Raw genomic sequence first — 17,675 nt, 5'->3', positions numbered from 1 at the left:
TATTTTCATCATGTCAATTACAGGTATACTGACAAATGTGATTTTCTCCAATTTGGAGATGTTAGTATTCTACAACTTTCTTTACTTATATTCAGACAAAGCTCATCTCTTCTCACAACTTGTCTATAGACCTTTGCAGGCGTTTGGTCACAGATGCAGACTGAACAGTGGCATTTTCAGCAGCGCAGTACCTTCTTGCTCTACAATTATTAGAGCTTCCTCTAGGTCTGAGAGCCCCCTGTTCCAGGCATTTGACTTGCAGGACAGAGTCTGGCTTTCTTTGTCCATTTGCCTTTGTTCAGTCCCACCAGGATTTAATTTTTTCAAGTTTTTTGTGAGCAAAATCACTGATGTTCCTCTGCTTTGATTTTCAGAATTTTGCTGCAAATTTAGCTTTTTTTCCCCATCCATTCATCGCACTTTTTATTTATATTCACAAAGAACAAATAGATCTACATGACAGACAAACAGACAATATGCATAGAACACCCTTTTTCTTTCTTGAGTCACTCTGCATTACAATTTCTGATACATCATCAACATTCTAACCATCATCTTTTTAAAGTTTGTTAACATTATTAGTTTAGACAAACACATGTTACTAGTAAGGCAATGTTTACAAAAGCCAGATATTCAAGCACAGACAATTATACTTCTGTGTGTTTTAATCCATGTGATATCCTGAGATACGTAAGTGGTAGGCATTACTTACCTGTTGTCTTCCCTTCGAAGAAAACTGTCCTGCATGAGATGATACATTTGTGGTCACTTAGACATGTGGATGAATATGATGTTAATAAACCGTAAACTTCATCTCAAGTTGTCTCGTCATTTTAACTAAAGTCCATTCACCACATATTGCTTATTTTATTTAGTTTCCGTGGCTGCTGCTGTCATCTTAACCTCTTGTTCAGTTATAGTCTTCTGCTCATGTCTTCCCTCATTCCAGACATCCGTTGGCTTTGCTGCGTCTGCTTATGTGCGACGGTACATGTGGTTTATTCGCAGCCATTTTCACAACTGACAAACACTTATGACAGTGAGAAATGCAATTCTCTATACGTGCACACATGAGTCTCTACCAAACAATGAAAATGCACAATTTTCAGGCTAGCAGTTTTTGTTGCAAAAAACTGTGTTGTGGATTTTGCATTGAATTCTGTGATGGCAGATCCTCAAAAAACTGGAGGTTCTGCTTGTTGTGTCAGCTCATCTTCAACATTAGCATATTCTCACTTAGCAGTATCTTGAAAACTGTTCCACAGCAAGAATGCAGCTATGCCCAGGCCGGCTTGGCCACGGCGCGGATGGAAACACATTACAACTCAGCCTTAGGGAATCATTGCAGCTTGTGTGAACATAGGTAAAATGGCTACCTAGCCAGCCAGGATAGCATCATATTTAGGTAGCATGAACACAGCTCAAGGTTGAATTTGTGGAAGCAGCCGAAAGGGAGTTGGTTCTGGGATGCTTGAACACAGTGTTTTGCCTGATAGTAATAGTGAGAATGACTTGCAGTTGCAATAGTAGACTTGGATGAAGATGTCATTGTTTAGAAGGCAAAGTCCTTCTCTTCTCTTCTTCACTTGTATCTTAGTTTATGGGCAGACATTAGGGGTGCATCAGCAAGGTACACCCTCTAACATACTGTACATGTTTGGTATGATGTCTTTTCCATTAGCACTCCCGTTACCTAGTACTATCACTCTGTGATCTTCTTCATTTTATTTTGCTGCAAGATGGCCATGGTGCAGTTTGGTTATGCCTTAAAGAATCCAGCAGACAGACACCAGACCAATTGGTACCAAAGACATACACTATAATATATTGTATGTCCACCCATTTCCCACCACTTACTGTATAGTTTGAGTCATGGAGGCAGCATGCTAAGCAACAAAGATACATTTTTCAGGTCAAACATTTACACTGTTGGTTTGAGTTCTATACCTAAACCAATAACAAAGCCGCCCCCAATTTCGTGCTTTCAAAACGCGTCAAGCTCTTTCAGATCACTGATTGGCCAGGTTGAATTTACTCTTCTCCTTTGCTGTCGTCTGACAACATAATTAACACTGAAAAGGAAGAACATTCATTTGGGATGGGGTTGCACGGCACATGTAAAAAGGAATTTGGTTTTCTTATTATAATGGACAATCTTTCAATAATAACAGTGTTTACTCTTTCAGGTTTCAACGAGACTATGAACCGCCGAGTTGTATTCTTCTTCCTCTCTTTACTGTGCTATTGTATGATTTTGCTGATAAATATTTCTCTCGTTGTGACAATTATCTTAGACAAAAGCCTGCATGAACCCATGTACATTCTAATGTGCACTTTTTGCATGAATGGACTTTATGGGACAACAGGTTTCTACCCCAAATTCCTCTTTGATCTACTGTCTCCTGTTCATGTCATCTCTTATTCTGGATGTCTTGTTCAGGCTCAGGTGCTGTTTTCATATGCTTGCAGTGATCTGTCTATTTTAGCAGTAATGGCTTATGACAGATACGTGGCTATTTGTCGACCCCTGCAGTATGTTTCTATCATGACAAAGCAGAGACTCGTGCAGTTAGTGTGTTTCTCTTGGATAACACCTTTTTGTGTTTTTTCTATAAATGTTTTGCTCACTTCTAGATTGAAATTATGCAGCTCAAAAATTAACAGACTCTATTGTGTGAATTGGATGGTTGTTAAACTTGCTTGTTCTCCTGCTGAAACAACTGTAAACAGCTTGGTTTCATACATAACAATAATCATATATGTCTTTCATGGTTTTTTTATAATATGGTCTTACATGTATCTTATCAAAACTTGTGTGAAGTCAGTGGAAAGTAGGAGGAAGTTTATACAAACATGTGTGCCACATTTAACTTCTCTAGGTACATTTGCTGTAACTGTATTATTTGATCTTATGCATATGCGATATGGTTCAAAAGATACACATCAAGCACTTCAAAACTTTGCTGCAATACAATTTCTTGTCATTTCTCCATTTATGAATCCTCTAATTTATGGTTTCATGTTGACAAAAATTCGAACCAGAATTCTGGGTTTTGTTCATATTAACATGAAAGGCAAACGATAATTTTACACTATAATGTTTCTGATGCTTTTGTATTAACTTGCTTAAAGTGCTTCCTACAGGATCACAGCATATTTGACTGGTATGAAATGAAGGTCTGCACTGTTGCTTAAATTGGATTATTACAATTATTAATTATTTATGTCTTAATTGTGTGCAGAACTTAGCTATCAAGAGTTTTCAAGATCTTAGTATACTTACAAAAAGAATTGTATTTGTATATATTTTACAATATTTACATTATCTGCACTTGAATGAAAAACTCAGTGAATTGTCTCTTTTGACTGAATGAATCTCACCTCGCTGTGTTATCTTGTGACTATATCTTATGTATCACTTAATATGTGATGACTATATCTTATGCACCAAGTAACCTTAAGCCATGAAGTACTGAGTCATGAAGTCCTCTTTAATTTAAATTTTTAATGAATGTGACCTGACGTGAAAGAACACATTTTACATGGCACATAAGGTATAGTCACAAGATAAGCACAGCAACATCAGATACATCCTGTTATAGGAGAAAAGGGATGTTTCCACTACATTATGTTTAACCAAAGAATAGTGATCTGGTGACATACACGTGATTCCATCAGGTCAGTTTTATTGATTAAGTTTATATGCTTACCTTATTACTCGATGAACTTGGATAAGTCTTAATGGGGCCCTACTCCTTACAGTATTTGAAATCTTAATGCAATCACACTATGTTTTGTGTGTGTGTGTGTCATTGTCTTTTTTTTGTGATTCTATATAAAGTCTACATTCATGTCAAATGCACTTTACCATCGTTTATTTTTATTGAAGCAAGCATTTGACACGATAGTGCGCATACAGTTAGGGGACATTTTGGAGATCGTTTTTAATACAGAAAGGGGGGGAATAAGAGAGAGAGATAGAGAAAAGGAAAAAAGGTTGTATCATCATTATAGTTGTTGTTGTTCAACTTTTTTAGAAAGAGAGGCAGAGAGCCAGAGGGAGGGAGAGAAAGGAGAACTTAGACCCTGAGGCAAAATAGTCAATATGACGTACAAGTAAATTGAAACAGGAACAGCAGGAAGCCACGGCCGCCAAATGTTGTGAGAACATGGCTCAGTAGTGTGGACGCACAGTCCAGGATGGCATCAGTGATTAGATTTGACTTCATTCACAAAATACAAATTGTATTCTGTGCCATTGCTGTATATTGTTGAATGAATATCATCTGTGATCAATAACTAAGACAAAGCATTATTGTCATTATTATTTCTTTAGTTGCAATCCCAGTAGCATGAAATGGACAGCAAAGCAAGTAAGAAGCGTACCTAAACACGCCAGAATCTGTAGCATTGGTAAAGAATATCTTTGGGGAAATCAATCAGATCTTGCTAGTATCCAAATATCCTCACCCAACCCTAAAGAGAGACCCCTTAGCAATATGTGCTCTTAGTTCAACAGGACCCTGCAGGACCGGTGGATCTATTTTCAAAGGAGTTTGGTGCTTCTGCTCGACTAAGCTGGAACATAATCTGCTTTGTAACAGGCTAGCTGTGGAGCATGGCAATCACAGTGCGATGCAGCTTCATGACATCGAAATATCAGACTTGCTTGAAGTTAGCTAGCTAACCCCTTAGTGAACCCTTAGTGAACCCTTGGTGGGCCAAGGTCTCTCCCACTGTGGCCAACCTTTACATCGAAGAACTGGAAAGCAGAGCCCTAAATCCTTTCAGAGGAACAGCAACAAGCCACTGGTTCAGATACTTGTGGACGACATCTCGAACTTAAAACCTAAGAAGTACAAGCCTTCACGGAACACATCAACTCAGTGGACAGGAACATTACGTTCACATGAGAGGATGTATGTCAAAAACAACAGCTTGGCCTCTTTGAACTGTGGCACACACATTACAGAGGATGGAAGCCTTCACATTGAAGTATACAGGAAACCCACTCACACAGACCAATACCAACACCGAGCTGATGTGCCAACGAGAGCCCAGGCCAAAAAGAAGGAGCACATCAGCAGGCAAACAGCCGCATGTTCACTGTGTATTAGCACTGTGGCAGTTGCAGGCTGGGATAGGAAGGGGTGGTCAATACTGTTCTTACCCAATGGAAGCCACAGGCATGAAATATAGATGTTTTATTTGTGACTAGAGGTGGTTTCACCTAACCTTAACCTTCCTCACCATCAATGAAAACTTTTTCTTGATGACCCTCCTGTAACATCTTCCCCTTGATTTGTTAACCCCCTTCACCGCAGCCCTACCCATCCTCCTTAGCCCCTTAGACCCTCCATCCGCCCCTTCTCCTCCTGCCCCATATTTACATAATTTGTTAATGAAAATAAAGATAGAGAAAATAGAGAATAAATGTAAATTACATGTAAGGCACCCTATGCACATGCCAGACCCCTGTGCCATCATGCATTATTGCATCTCCCACTACTAAAATTAGCATACTTTGTTTATTGCAAATAAAACAAAATACTCCCGAATTATGTTTCTGCCACGTTTAGAGGCTCTGATCATGTTACCCACAGAGGGTTTTTTGACAGCCTCAAATGAGACTCTTTTAGAATACTGATTGGCTGAGATCTCAACTCCTTTTTTCCTTAGCAGACAAGATATAAAAGGGAGACCATCACAATATCAGGGATGTAGGTACACAGCACAGATTACAAACAACTTGTTATAATGTTGAATATTTTTATTGAAGAATGCATTTTATATGACAATGAGCATGCAGTCAGACATTTTGGTGGTTGTTTTTTATACGCAGAGGGGGAGAATTATTGGGAGAAATATTAATGAGACCAAGGAAATGTGATACAAGATGCATAAGGAGACAAAGAAACAGTGACTTGAGCTGGTGACTTACAGTCAGGTTGTACAGGTGGTGAATAATAACATTATTGGTGATGAATAATTGTGTTCTGTAAGAATTTGTTATGATGGATAATGTTTCTACAGTAACAGTCTTTACTCTGTCAGGATTTAATGCGAACATGAACCACAGAATTGTTCTATTTTGTCTCACTTTACTGTGCTACTGTGTGATTTTGGTGGTCAATATTTCTCTTGTTGTGACAATTATTTTAGATAGAAGCCTGCATGAACCCATGTATATTCTATTGTGTGCTTTTTGCATGAATGGAATTTATGGAACAACAGGTTTCTACCCCAAATTCCTTGTTGATCTTCTGTCTCCTGTTCATGTTATCTCTTATTCTGGATGTCTTGTTCAGGCTCAGGTGCTGTATTCATATGCTTGCAGTGATCTGTCTATTTTATCAGTAATGGCTTATGACAGATACGTGGCTATTTGTCGACCCCTGCAGTACCAATGTGTTATGACAAAGCAGAGACTCTTACAATTAGTGTGTTTTTCTTGGATGACACCTTTTTGTGTGATGGCCATCAATGTTTTGTTGACATCTCGATTGAAATTATGCAGCACAAAAATAAACAAACTCTTTTGTATGAATTGGATGATTGTTAAACTTGCTTGCTTCCCTGCAGAAACAACTGTCAACACAATAGTTGCATACTTGACAATAATTGTTTATACCTGTCATGGCTTTCTGATAGTTTGGTCTTACATGTATCTTGTCAAAACCTGCTTGAACTCTATAGAGAACAGGAAAAAGTTTACTCAAACATGTTTGCCACATTTAGCCTCTTTAATTACATTTCTTGTAGCTATACTGTTTGATGTCATGCATATGCGATTCGGCTCCGCCAATTCATCTCAATCCCTCCAAAATTTTATTGCAATAGAATTTCTTGTGATTCCTCCACTTATCAATCCCCTTATTTATGGTTTCAAACTGAGCAAAATTCAGAACCGAATCTGGGGATTTATAAACCCTAAAAGTAAATAGTTTGGGTTATCTCACTTGCTGAAAACCCCAAAATGTCATGTTTTTAATGTCCAGAAATTTGTGTAATGACTATGATGTTGTAGGGCTTTAGAGAATAGAACCTGCACAAGATAATCTCACCAAATGACTGCTGGCTTAGTTTGCAATAAAAGCCAGTATTTTTCATTGTTCTCAAATGTGTCCTTTGTTCTGGCCACTAATAAAATCTTTAAGTTCCGCCCTTGTGTCATTTTTTTGTATCCTAAAAGATGAAAGTGGGAAAATGTTGATACGATACATGTTTCTCAAATGTGAGCCAATAAGCTAATTTAACGATTTGCTGCTCTTTACAATAATGTAAATATACAGTATATCTGTATTGGGAAGCTTCTTAAGTTGATGCTTCATTTTATGTAAATTTTCTCTTCTGAATTCAGATTTACAACAGGCCGTAACAGGCATACTGACAATGCAACAGTGCGTGTTTGCCCTTATGTATGACTCTTTCTAAGGGTTGATGTTAAAATATTTTTTTAATGCTTGAGGATTCTCCATCGTTGATTAACAAAGCTTAAATTAGTTTGTGCTTGCTTTTTGTCTATTTCATTTTATCGATTCATTCAAATTGACTTATTGATCCAAGTGCTCCTATTCTGCATTGCTGCTGCTCAGAATCCATGAATTATTGATTTGATCATTTTTTAAATGAGTTCCATTGTGTTGCTGTCTTTCATTCAATTGTATCAGTTCATTTCTACTCATAATCTCCCGTCAATATTACATTCTGTTTGTTTTGGTCCTTTGTCTTTGTTTTCCTTTTGTTTGTGTAATAAGCATATATTCATGTATTATACAAAGTCATGGTCGATATGTCTTTCTGCACACAAATTTACTTCAGACTGGTGTAAATTATACAAAAACATTATATATGTATAAATAACCTTTGGTAGTGCTCCAAGGATTATCATTATTTTATTACTTTTCATGTCTTTACTGGTTTAACAAAGGTGACCAGTAAGGCTTAACCCAATTCATTTATTATGGCTGCTTGAAGGAAAGACTTGTTTTTTCTCCAAAACCTTTTTCAAGAGACAAATGGGTCTTCATTTAAACCACATACGCCAGAAAAGATTGTGTAGTGAGTTGTTGGTTACATTTTAATGGGTGTATAACGTAAAATAATTGCTACAAACAGAAAACAATGTGAACGATAAAGGGTACTTCCAGGTTTCCTGAAGAAAGGTCTGTGACATGTGGCGTGGTTAAGCATGGTCCGAGGGTGTGTCAAGCAGTGGCCTGGCGCTGTGATGGAGACAGATGGTAGTTAGGCATAGCTGCAGCAGATTGTTCAATAAAGACCTCAGCAATTTATTTTGTCTTATTTTATCTCTCTTTTGTCAATGAGACTGAGGCCTGCTTGGAGACAGTGGTACTGCCAGGCAGACAGACAGAAACATAGACACACAGAGAAACAGCTAACACTCACATTGTCCACTGAGAGGCGCTGTGGGAGTGACCCAATGGAGGCCCCATTGAGGTCACTCCCACAGGGCATGAAAAATGTTGTATTGTATGTGACACTGTGCTAGAAAGAATTATGAATTCAGGACAAATATACAGTTAGAATTTGAAGTAGTATTTTAAAAGTAGTATTTTATCATGTAATCCAATTTTCCATCCAACATTCAACATTTTTTCCGCTGCCTTCAGTCAGACTCTAGATCACTGATTGGCCGGGCTGAAATCCCAACTCCTATGTTCCTTGGCAGACAAGAGATAAAAGGGGGACCATCACAATATTAGGGCTGTAGGTACACAGCACAGATTTCAAACAACTTAGTTTGTTGAAATGGATAATGGTTCTACTGTAACAGTCTTTACTCTGGCGGGGTTAAATGTGAACATGAACTACAGAATTGTTCTATTCTGTCTCACTTTACTGTGTTACTGTGTGATTTTGTTAGTCAATATTTCTCTTGTTGTGACAATTATTTTGGATAGAAGCCTGCATGAACCCATGTATATTCTATTGTGCGCTTTTTGCATGAATGGACTTTATGGGACGACAGGTTTCTACCCCAAATTCCTTGTTGATCTTCTGTCTCCTGTTCACGTTATCTCTTATTCTGGATGTCTTGTTCAGGCTCTCGTGGTGTACTCATATGCTTTCAGTGATCTGTCCATTTTATCAGTAATGGCTTTTGACAGATATCTGGCTATATGTCGACCCCTGCAGTATGTTTCTATCATGACAAGGCAGAGACTCATTCAGTTAGTGTGTTTCTCTTGGATAACACCTTTTTGCATAATTTCTATAAACATTTTGTTGACATCTCGTTTGAAATTATGTGGCTCAAAAATTAACAAACTCTTTTGTGTGAATTGGATGATTGTTAAACTTGCTTGCGTCCCTTCTGTAACAACTGTTAATACAATAGTTGCATACGTGACAATACTTGTATATGTTTGTCTTGGTTTTTTAATAGTTTGGTCTTACATTTTTCTTATCAAAACCTGTTTGAATTCTCTGGAAAGCAGGAAAAAGTTTACTCAAACATGTGTGCCACATTTAGCCTCTTTAATCACATTTGCTGTAGCTATAGTGTTTGATGTCATGCATATGCGGTTTGGCTCAGCCAATACATCTCAACCCCTTCAAAATTTTATTGCTATAGAATTTATTTTGATTCCTCCTTTTATCAATCCCCTTATTTATGGTTTCAAACTCAGTAAAATTCGGAACCGAATGCAAGGGTTTATAAACATTCAAAGTAAGTAGTTTTGCAAACATCTTTTTAACTCAAAACTATTTACACATAGCATTTGCAAAAGTTTATAATGCTTTCATTGTTTGTTTCTGTTTCTGAGGATTTGCTGTGCTTAACAAACTATTTAATAGATGCTGTTGCTCTTGTATTTGCACTGTATTTTTTGCACGCCAAGGTGTTTAAAGTTTGTGAATATCTTGAATGGAAGACTGCATTTATCCTGCAAGTTGCAACCCTTTCAAATGGGTTCACTTTTGTAGTGCATTTACAACATCTGTTTTTAAGCTACTGCCGGAGAGCTGCCTTCTGGTCTTTGATAAAGGGGTATTTCAGCCTTATTCATTCCACAGCCCTTTTGTTTTGGTACCTCATTCTGATTTAAGACTAAACTGAGCCTGCAGAGAGGTAGCTGTTAAAACGTTGACAAAACTCATTTGAATCAATTCATCTCTGACACAATTTCAACAAAATCTGAACAAATAGTAGGATACACAGCTCTTACAGGCTCTTATACAGTATCGGATTGTACTGTTGTATGTGGTCACAAAGTGTATCATGTTTTTTATTTTGTACATTATTTTTTATACGCTCCATCTTACACGAGTAACCATTTCACAATTTTTTCTAAAAGTTGAATGTGTCAGCTCACAATTCACTTTACAGAGCTCTCAGCAAGTGACGTTCAGAGAGAATCGCATTAACTAACACACCTATACCAGTCCTAAACTTTTAAAGGTGGCAATGACCCCAAGGAAAAAAGTGAAATGACACCTTGATTTGATAAATGTGATTAAGATTAAGATTAAGATTAAGTTTATTTATCATGTTGCATGCAATTCACACACAAATTACATGCAATTGAAATTTATCTTGCACCCCCTCTTACATCTCACACACACAAACACATGCATTACAGAGGGGTTGCATGAACTGTAACATGAACTCAATACTTAAGGAAGCATTAATGGTCGATGTTATCTCTTATTCTGCATGTCTCATTCATGCTCTGCTGCACTCATGCTTGCAGTGATCTGTCTATTTTTGCAGTCCTGGTTTATAAGAGATATTTAGCTAAATATCGACCCCTGCAGTTCATCTCTGTAACGACAACACAAGAGACACATTCATTTATTGTGTTTCATTCCCACAAAATTTTGCCAACAGCTAGATTTAAATTATGCAGCTTGTAAATTGATAAACTGTAATAAAAGTACATTGCTATATTAGTGATCTTGCTTTTCTCCTTTTGTGTGAAGAGCACCATTACATGCATTACAATAATTCTATATTTCTTTATATGCTTTAAACTAAAAAGTGGTCAGCAGACCTGTGTGCCACATTTACTTCTTTTTGAATATTTTCTATTACTTTTTTTTTTTTTTTTTTTTTTGCAATTGGTTTTATTGAAGCAAACATTGTACACGACATTGTGCATACAGTTATAGGATATTTTGGAGATCATTTTTATAGAGAAAGAGGAGAGATAGAGAGAAGGAAGGAAGGCTGTATTATCACTACCATTGTTGTTGAACTTTATACATAGACACTGAGGTAGAGTACTAGTAGATTGGATTTGCAATGATGTATATTTTCTATTACTTTTATTTGACATGGTTCAGGTGGTAGAGCAGCTGTTTTGGAATCAGCGTCAGTGCTGTTGAGCAAAACACTGAACCGCTAACTGCTCCGGGTGTGCAGGTTGGCTTCTTGCACGGTATGCCTCTGCCATCACTGTATAAATGGATGAATGGAAGGTCATTGTAGAGCTGATGTGGTTTGGTTCATAACATACACCTCAAGCCCTTTAACACTTTCTTGCAGTAGAATATAATATCATTCCTCCAAGAATGAATCCCTTAATTTATGGTTTTAAATTGACTAAAATTTGGGTTTTATTCATTCTAAAATGAAATACTAATTAAAATCTTGTTTTGTAAATTGAAGAAAGTGAGTAGAATCTGATTACTTTGTTCGTTATTGTTAACAAGGATGGTCACTTAACAGTTAATAAATACTACATTAATAATAGTTTGTGTTTGTGTATGTCTGTCATCCACGTACTTTTCAACTTGTTGTATTTAATTGATGGAGTTAGCTCTACAGTACTCTGTCTGCTGTTGTTGTTTGCACATTTGCCGTATTTCTTTATGTTATGTGTGAGTCATCATAATTAGCATCACTCAAAGCAGAGTATGATTGTCTTGTCCGTATGTTAAGTGCATATACTGTGGATATGTATAACCTTGTAAAATAAATGAAGAATAGGTAATAGAAAGTAGACATTTAATCTCACTCATCCAAGTGAGTCACTTTTTGAAAGACGTGTCTGCATCTCATAGACTATCAATATCAGTGATTCACAGATGTTGTTAACGCTGACATCAAGGTGGCTTCTCATAGAATATAAGAAATCCTGCACCAAAGGAGAGACAGTCTTTATTTTACTAACAGGATTTCAGACTCAAAGGTGAAACCGGTTCAGTAATCTTCTATTGGGAAGATGGCTCACTTGTTCAAAACAACTACACGGTTTGCCACAGTTTTAACAGTTAGTAAGTTGTCCTGATTTGACCCCCAAATTTGATGAAAACACCTATTTTTCCCTTATTCTCTCCAAATTCTAATTAGCATTCATTTTCATGGGTTTTCTCTTGATTTATTCTCCTATAGTTCTGCACCTAATCTATTGTTTTATACATATATTTTTTAAACATTATTTAGAGGATAAAATTCGAATTGTATTGAGTTGCAGGGAGATTATGTTGAAAAATTACCCTTTTTTAAAGATTAGTCATTTTATATTAGCAGAGCTAAACATTTAAAAAACACATCACCAACTCGTATGTAAATATTTGTAATCATTCACGCGCTGTTATTGATGTTATTTGACTTGGTACCCAAAAATTGAGACAGAGTGGGACATCTTGCTTCTTTCAGCTCTTACGCCCGTGACGTCACCCCAGCTCCAAAGAAAACATGACGTCTCCCTCTACGTTTGGCGCTCACGAGCAACCAAAGGCGTCAATAACATAAAAACAGCACTAGCAGTACCGGACGTTTGGTCGGTGGGCATCACAAATAAATCGGAAGCCCGTCGATAATTAACTGAACATGTGTGTTTTATTTATGTGTTTACAATTTATTTTACCTGTTAGAATTTTGAGCATTATAATAGTGAATGTTTCTTTCACGACTGACCACCCATTCGCTTTTTATCATTTATGTAGCCATAATTTGCTTATAATAAACCTTTGGGTTGATTTTGGTCCCACGTGTACATTCTATAAATCCACCTCTCAGTTTGCTAAAATTCTTCTCACAAAAGTGAGTTAGCTACTTATGGAATTCAAACTGATGCATGCTTTGTAATCCACATCTAAAAGTGTCGTGGATTATTCTCCATTTAACTCCATTTAGTTTGTTTTGTTTTATTGCGTTGAGCAAGCTAACTGTGATTTATTTTGAAAACCCGGAAGTATGGCCATTTTTCATTGCAGGCAGCTTGATGCGGAGTATTCCAGGCCAATGGCAGACTGAACACTGCAGTGCATGCGACCGTACACCCTCAGCCCCAGCCTGCCTTCATTTTTCTCCAGCACCGGCGGACGACAGGAGGGGAACAACAACCCGTGCTTGTTAGTGAAATTACGGAGAGGACTTTGACGGAGCAGGGAGGCCTCTGTCTCTTCCGCTCAGACCGTGAGTAGGCTGTTTACCTGCTTTTTTGGTGCGGTGGAGGATGAAACAAACGGGGCAGCTCATATGATTTGGGTTCCGGTTGTGTTTATGTAATATTGGGCTCGTAATCCTCGGGAGCGGCGCTCACCTGACCACATCACCGCTCACAAAGGCATCACCGCATATCCCAAATATCCACCCTATAGGCGTTAATGAATGTGTTGCATTCAACACGGTCAGGATTTATGGCTGTCAGGTTCCTCTACTCTGCTCTGCCCTGTCAGTGCGGCTGGCAGAGGTCTAGCCGGGGACCGCATCATGTACAGTTCACAGGAATAGAACCAAGTCGAATCTACACAGACGCGGCTGCAGTGCTGCTTTGCTGTTCTGCTCAGCTCCGCAGCATTCAGATACGCTTCACATACAAGCTTTGCATCCATACAGTACAGGAGGTTTTGATTAAATGCTAATCACGTTACAACTGTATGATTGTTGTTTACAGTCACAGGGTGCAAAGTCCTTCACAGAATGCCATCAATCTAAAAATACAATAAAAAGGAAAATGAGGCAAGAATAATTAAGAGTTTACATGAAAATGATAAGATATTACACAACAAAAGTAAAGAATGTGTTAAGGCTTATAAAGAGGATTTAAACGATTTGTTTTTTCCCCTATCATATTCAAAATAGTGGCCAGGGCACACTACTCACATGAATATAGCCCATGAATATAGCTGCACGGGAGCTTTTGTGAAATGTGAAGATGTGCAAAGTCAGGGAAAGTGACCTCTATGACATCACAAGGGTTACTGGCTGAAAACTGCTAAACTAGAGCATTCAAAAGCAACGGAAGTCACTCCTGGAATCCCTAGAGAGCCGCTGTAGCTTCCAAACACCAACTTTATAGACTACAACTGCATAAGGGCTTTAACATTAAGAGATGTAAGCTGGAGCCAGGCCATTGATCGCTTTGTAAATTACGAGTGGAATCTTAATTTTAGTCCTGAAGTCAACAGGAAGCCAGTTGAGGGAGTATAGGATATACATCATAATCATACTGTTATTGCAGTTGCAATGATTTTAGTGACTCGAATTCATTGCTGTTAAAACATGAATCCAGAAACTGACGCGCCTTTACCCCATAATGTCTGGAATGACTTGTGTGCTGTGTTCTACTCATAGTCCATAGAGTAGACGAGGGCTTGACCTCTCCACAGCTCTACTCCCATCAGAGTGTAACATTATTCCAAAGAAACCAATCCAACAAATCAATGAACACTCACAGACATATCCATGTATAGTGTATTGACCCTGTAAGTAATTTGTACTACATTGGTCTTCAGTTATATCAGTGAATTGTCAGATATTAACCAGAAAGGAAAATGTTACCGGAATAACTGTTGGAATTTGCTTATAGGTATCCCTGTCCGCAAAGTACGCAATAGAATGTTGTAAAGAAGGCTGTAAATGTAACTTTGCAACTCCTTCTCTGGGAGGAAATTCTAAATCGAATATTTTTTCCACGAGAAATGCAGAAATAGACAATGGAATGATGACACACTGCTTGGGATCTAACGTTGTCGGTCAGTGTGTCCAGACCTCAATTGCATCTTTGGTCTACTCTCTCCACCGAAGCTCAACTCGACATGGTCAGCTTTCAAACCGTAACACAGACCATCACAGTGCCCTAACTATGTCTGTCTGTCTATCCATCCATCCATTACTATAACAATTCACGACCTAAACCTTTCAGCGTAGTAGGATTTGTGAGTTCATGACCCGTATGATAGCTGGCACTAAAGCAACGTTCCTCACGGCTGCGGCTACAACCAGCGTGAGATGTGACATGACAGTTACAGTTCATGTTCTAATGCAACGTCAGAGTCTCAGGTTGGGTCCTGTTGAGCACAACAATACCGGGATTACTTTTTATGATACAAATGGATCAATTTGTGGTATTGCAGCATGGTGATGTATGATGAGTAGGATGATGAATGTAGAACATGGACCAAGTGGCTGGGCAGGAGGAATTAGTTGCTAACATAGGAGCTACTTCTTTTGTAAAGAACAGAAATCAGAAATTGTGGTCCAGGCCGAGGAGGCGAGTGTTGCTGACTCAGCTACAGCAGCAGAAACACCTGGCCAATACCAAGAGAGTCACAAGTCATGTGAGGAGGAGACCCAAGCAGCTAATTTGTCACCGGAAAACAAGCAGGCGACTGATGCTGACTCAGCTACAGCTGGAGCAATCGCTAGCTGCGCTCCCCATGGAGGGAAATTAGGCAAAGCGTGACTTTCTGTTTCACTAACGACGGTGCCAATCTGAAATTTCTCATCAAAAAGCTTGACCCACAAGACAGTATTCTCAGAGACGGTTTGCTGGCAGTGTATGAACAGCAGTGTAGGCAATAATCTGAGGCAAAGGGCTAAATTGCTCCTGTATTGAATAAGTGACAGCTCTCATATTTCCTTTGAAACATGTGTGAACCATAATTGCATGTTTTTTGTAGAACAGCAATAGGGGAAAAGCAGTTTGCTGACACTTGATTTCATATAAATTAATTTATTTGTAGTGTGGGGGAAAAGCAATTTTGCTGATTTCTTAAAGGGTGTAATTGAAGTTTTGGCAGAATCCTGATCTTGTAGTTAGCTCAACCAAAAAATGCTGTCAGGGGCAACATTAGGCAATACTGATCAAAACTCATCATTGCTCTGAATAAATCCACCAGGCAGGGAATGATTCATTTTCAGGCTGAACAAACTCTATGGAATATAAATCTGTCTGTTTAATGAGCCTGCCGCAGCACAGATCCATATGCTGAGGCGACAGCTTTGGCCAGGAGGAAACGGTTGAAAGACGCGCTGTCCGCCGGTGAACTAAACCTACCTCTGCATCGCCCGCAAAAAGCTGCATGCAGCTGAGATGCAGCAGTTAGAGGCATGCGGCAGCAGAGGGGCTGCTGCTCCTCGCACGGCTCGCGCTAATAAATTCCCGCTGGCTGTCAGAGTAGAGGAAAGCCTGCTCTTCTTTAGCCATTTAATGCCTAACTGGAGGCAGACAGCAATTGCTGCCGTCACCTTCACATGCCCCCATACAGACATTAACAGCATCTGTCCTCGATCTATATGTTCTCTCCCCTGAGGACAATGTCGTTTGAGCGTTGATGAATGCACCGCGGCGGCATCGTTGTGACACGGCTTTGCTCATTTTTGCTGCGAGAAGACAATGGATTTCCTGAGGGTTTACAGGCTGTGGAGGTTTCATATTTGAACATACCACAGTAGCTCAGCATCTGCCTTTCTGGCGTTAAGCAGCCGGAGAGACTATCACTCATTTCGTTTTAATGCAGCTCTTTCTTCTCACCTTAAAGGTCCACATGAAACAGTCTTCTCAAATGGGACGATGAACTAACTATGACCTCAAGAATGACGGCAGTCAACAACATTGAGAAAGCTGTTGCTGCTGTGACTCTGTTTTCTATGCGTGTTTAAGATAATGTGGTGTTTTTCTGATTACGGCTGTCACTTTATCAGTGATTTTAGTGTTTGTAAAGTCCCAGATAAACACAGGCCAAGCACCAAATGTGGGCAAATATTTCTCTACACTACACTGGCAAGTCGCTGTTTGCAAGCAAAATATAAGGTTGGCTGAAACGAAATGGCTTTGGCTGGCCTCGGTCTGGATGTGCTCCTGAATAAATTCACTCTCTACCGCAGGCGCTGCTGCAAAAAACACAAACGTGAGGGAGAACAGTGTCGTTCAGGAGAACGGGGCCAAGCGGCGCTGCGTTTGCCGTCCCTGCTGTGGCTACCTGGCGAGTTTGTGATTTTTCAAAACGAGCTGCTTTCGCTTCCATAAACCGCAACGTGGAAGCGGCTTTGCTGGTCCATTGTTCAGATTACACGCGGAAATGTTGACTTGATGCTGTGCACAGGTCAGTGCACGTTTTTTCTATTAAAGTGTAATGTCCTTCACCGGCTGCATGATTTGGGATTAGTTGAGGGGATTAGTTGAATTACAGGGATTTTTCTTTTTCATTACATCTCCTAAGCACTCCCAGTATCTGACAGCACGCACTTATTCAATGCTGTTTCATTTACGTGAACAATAAGATTACACTTTCCGATTTTTTTTCTTTTTTCAGTACTTGATCTGCTTGAAGACGGTCCAGCTTTAGTAGCCAGCCGTCACCTGCCCCCCGACTTTGCCCCCCCCGACTCTTAGACTATGGCGTAATCGTCGAATCAGGATGTCCCCTGTGTGACCTGAACCCAGATAAGCAGTGGAAAACATGTAGATGGATCA

The 17,675-nt window shown here is 39.0% G+C and overlaps 4 protein-coding genes across 4 annotated transcripts in view; all 4 read left to right on the top strand.

Moving 5' to 3' along the window:
• Positions 1–2,146: 2,146 nt before the first annotated feature.
• Positions 2,147–3,085, top strand: LOC143009860 (olfactory receptor 11H6-like). The gene has a single exon (XM_076161943.1). The coding sequence runs from the start codon at positions 2,147–2,149 to the stop codon at positions 3,083–3,085; it is 939 nt and encodes a 312-aa protein (XP_076018058.1).
• Positions 3,086–5,999: 2,914 nt separating this feature from the next.
• On the top strand, positions 6,000–6,944 carry LOC143009859 (olfactory receptor 10J4-like). Its single transcript, XM_076161942.1, has one exon. The coding sequence runs from the start codon at positions 6,012–6,014 to the stop codon at positions 6,942–6,944; it is 933 nt and encodes a 310-aa protein (XP_076018057.1). The 5' UTR covers positions 6,000–6,011.
• A 1,828-nt stretch (positions 6,945–8,772) lies between these two features.
• On the top strand, positions 8,773–13,673 carry LOC143009858 (olfactory receptor 4B13-like). Its single transcript, XM_076161940.1, has 4 exons — positions 8,773–9,694; positions 10,739–10,791; positions 13,288–13,390; positions 13,576–13,673. Exons 1-4 carry the CDS (start codon positions 8,773–8,775, stop codon positions 13,671–13,673), a joined length of 1,176 nt encoding a protein of 391 aa, XP_076018055.1.
• adarb1b (adenosine deaminase RNA specific B1b) overlaps positions 13,212–17,675 on the top strand; it is an 89,850-nt gene continuing 85,386 nt past the window's right edge. The window contains exon 1 of the mRNA XM_076161924.1: positions 13,212–13,390. The gene's annotated coding sequence lies outside the window, so the exon portion shown is untranslated. The remainder of the gene's footprint in view (positions 13,391–17,675) is intronic.

Source organism: Genypterus blacodes, unplaced genomic scaffold (genome assembly GCF_046128005.1).
Source record: "Genypterus blacodes isolate CSIRO-AG114 ecotype Tasmania unplaced genomic scaffold, CSIRO-AGI_Gbla_v1 ptg000118l_1, whole genome shotgun sequence".
NCBI classification, from domain to species: Eukaryota; Metazoa; Chordata; class Actinopteri; order Ophidiiformes; family Ophidiidae; genus Genypterus; species Genypterus blacodes.
This window is presented reverse-complemented; position numbering and strand designations above follow the sequence as displayed.

Bases quoted from the DNA above. Each gene is read 5' to 3' on its own strand.
- LOC143009860 (XM_076161943.1), top strand. From the start codon at position 2,147: ATGGACAATCTTTCAATAATAACAGTGTTTACTCTTTCAGGTTTCAAC.
- LOC143009859 (XM_076161942.1), top strand. From the start codon at position 6,012: ATGATGGATAATGTTTCTACAGTAACAGTCTTTACTCTGTCAGGATTT.
- LOC143009858 (XM_076161940.1), top strand. From the start codon at position 8,773: ATGGATAATGGTTCTACTGTAACAGTCTTTACTCTGGCGGGGTTAAAT. The intron at 10,792-13,287 runs GTAACGACAACA...ATTTTTCTCCAG, and splicing joins GACCCCTGCAGTTCATCTCT to CACCGGCGGACGACAGGAGG. The intron at 13,391-13,575 runs GTGAGTAGGCTG...TCCACCCTATAG, and splicing joins CTGTCTCTTCCGCTCAGACC to GCGTTAATGAATGTGTTGCA.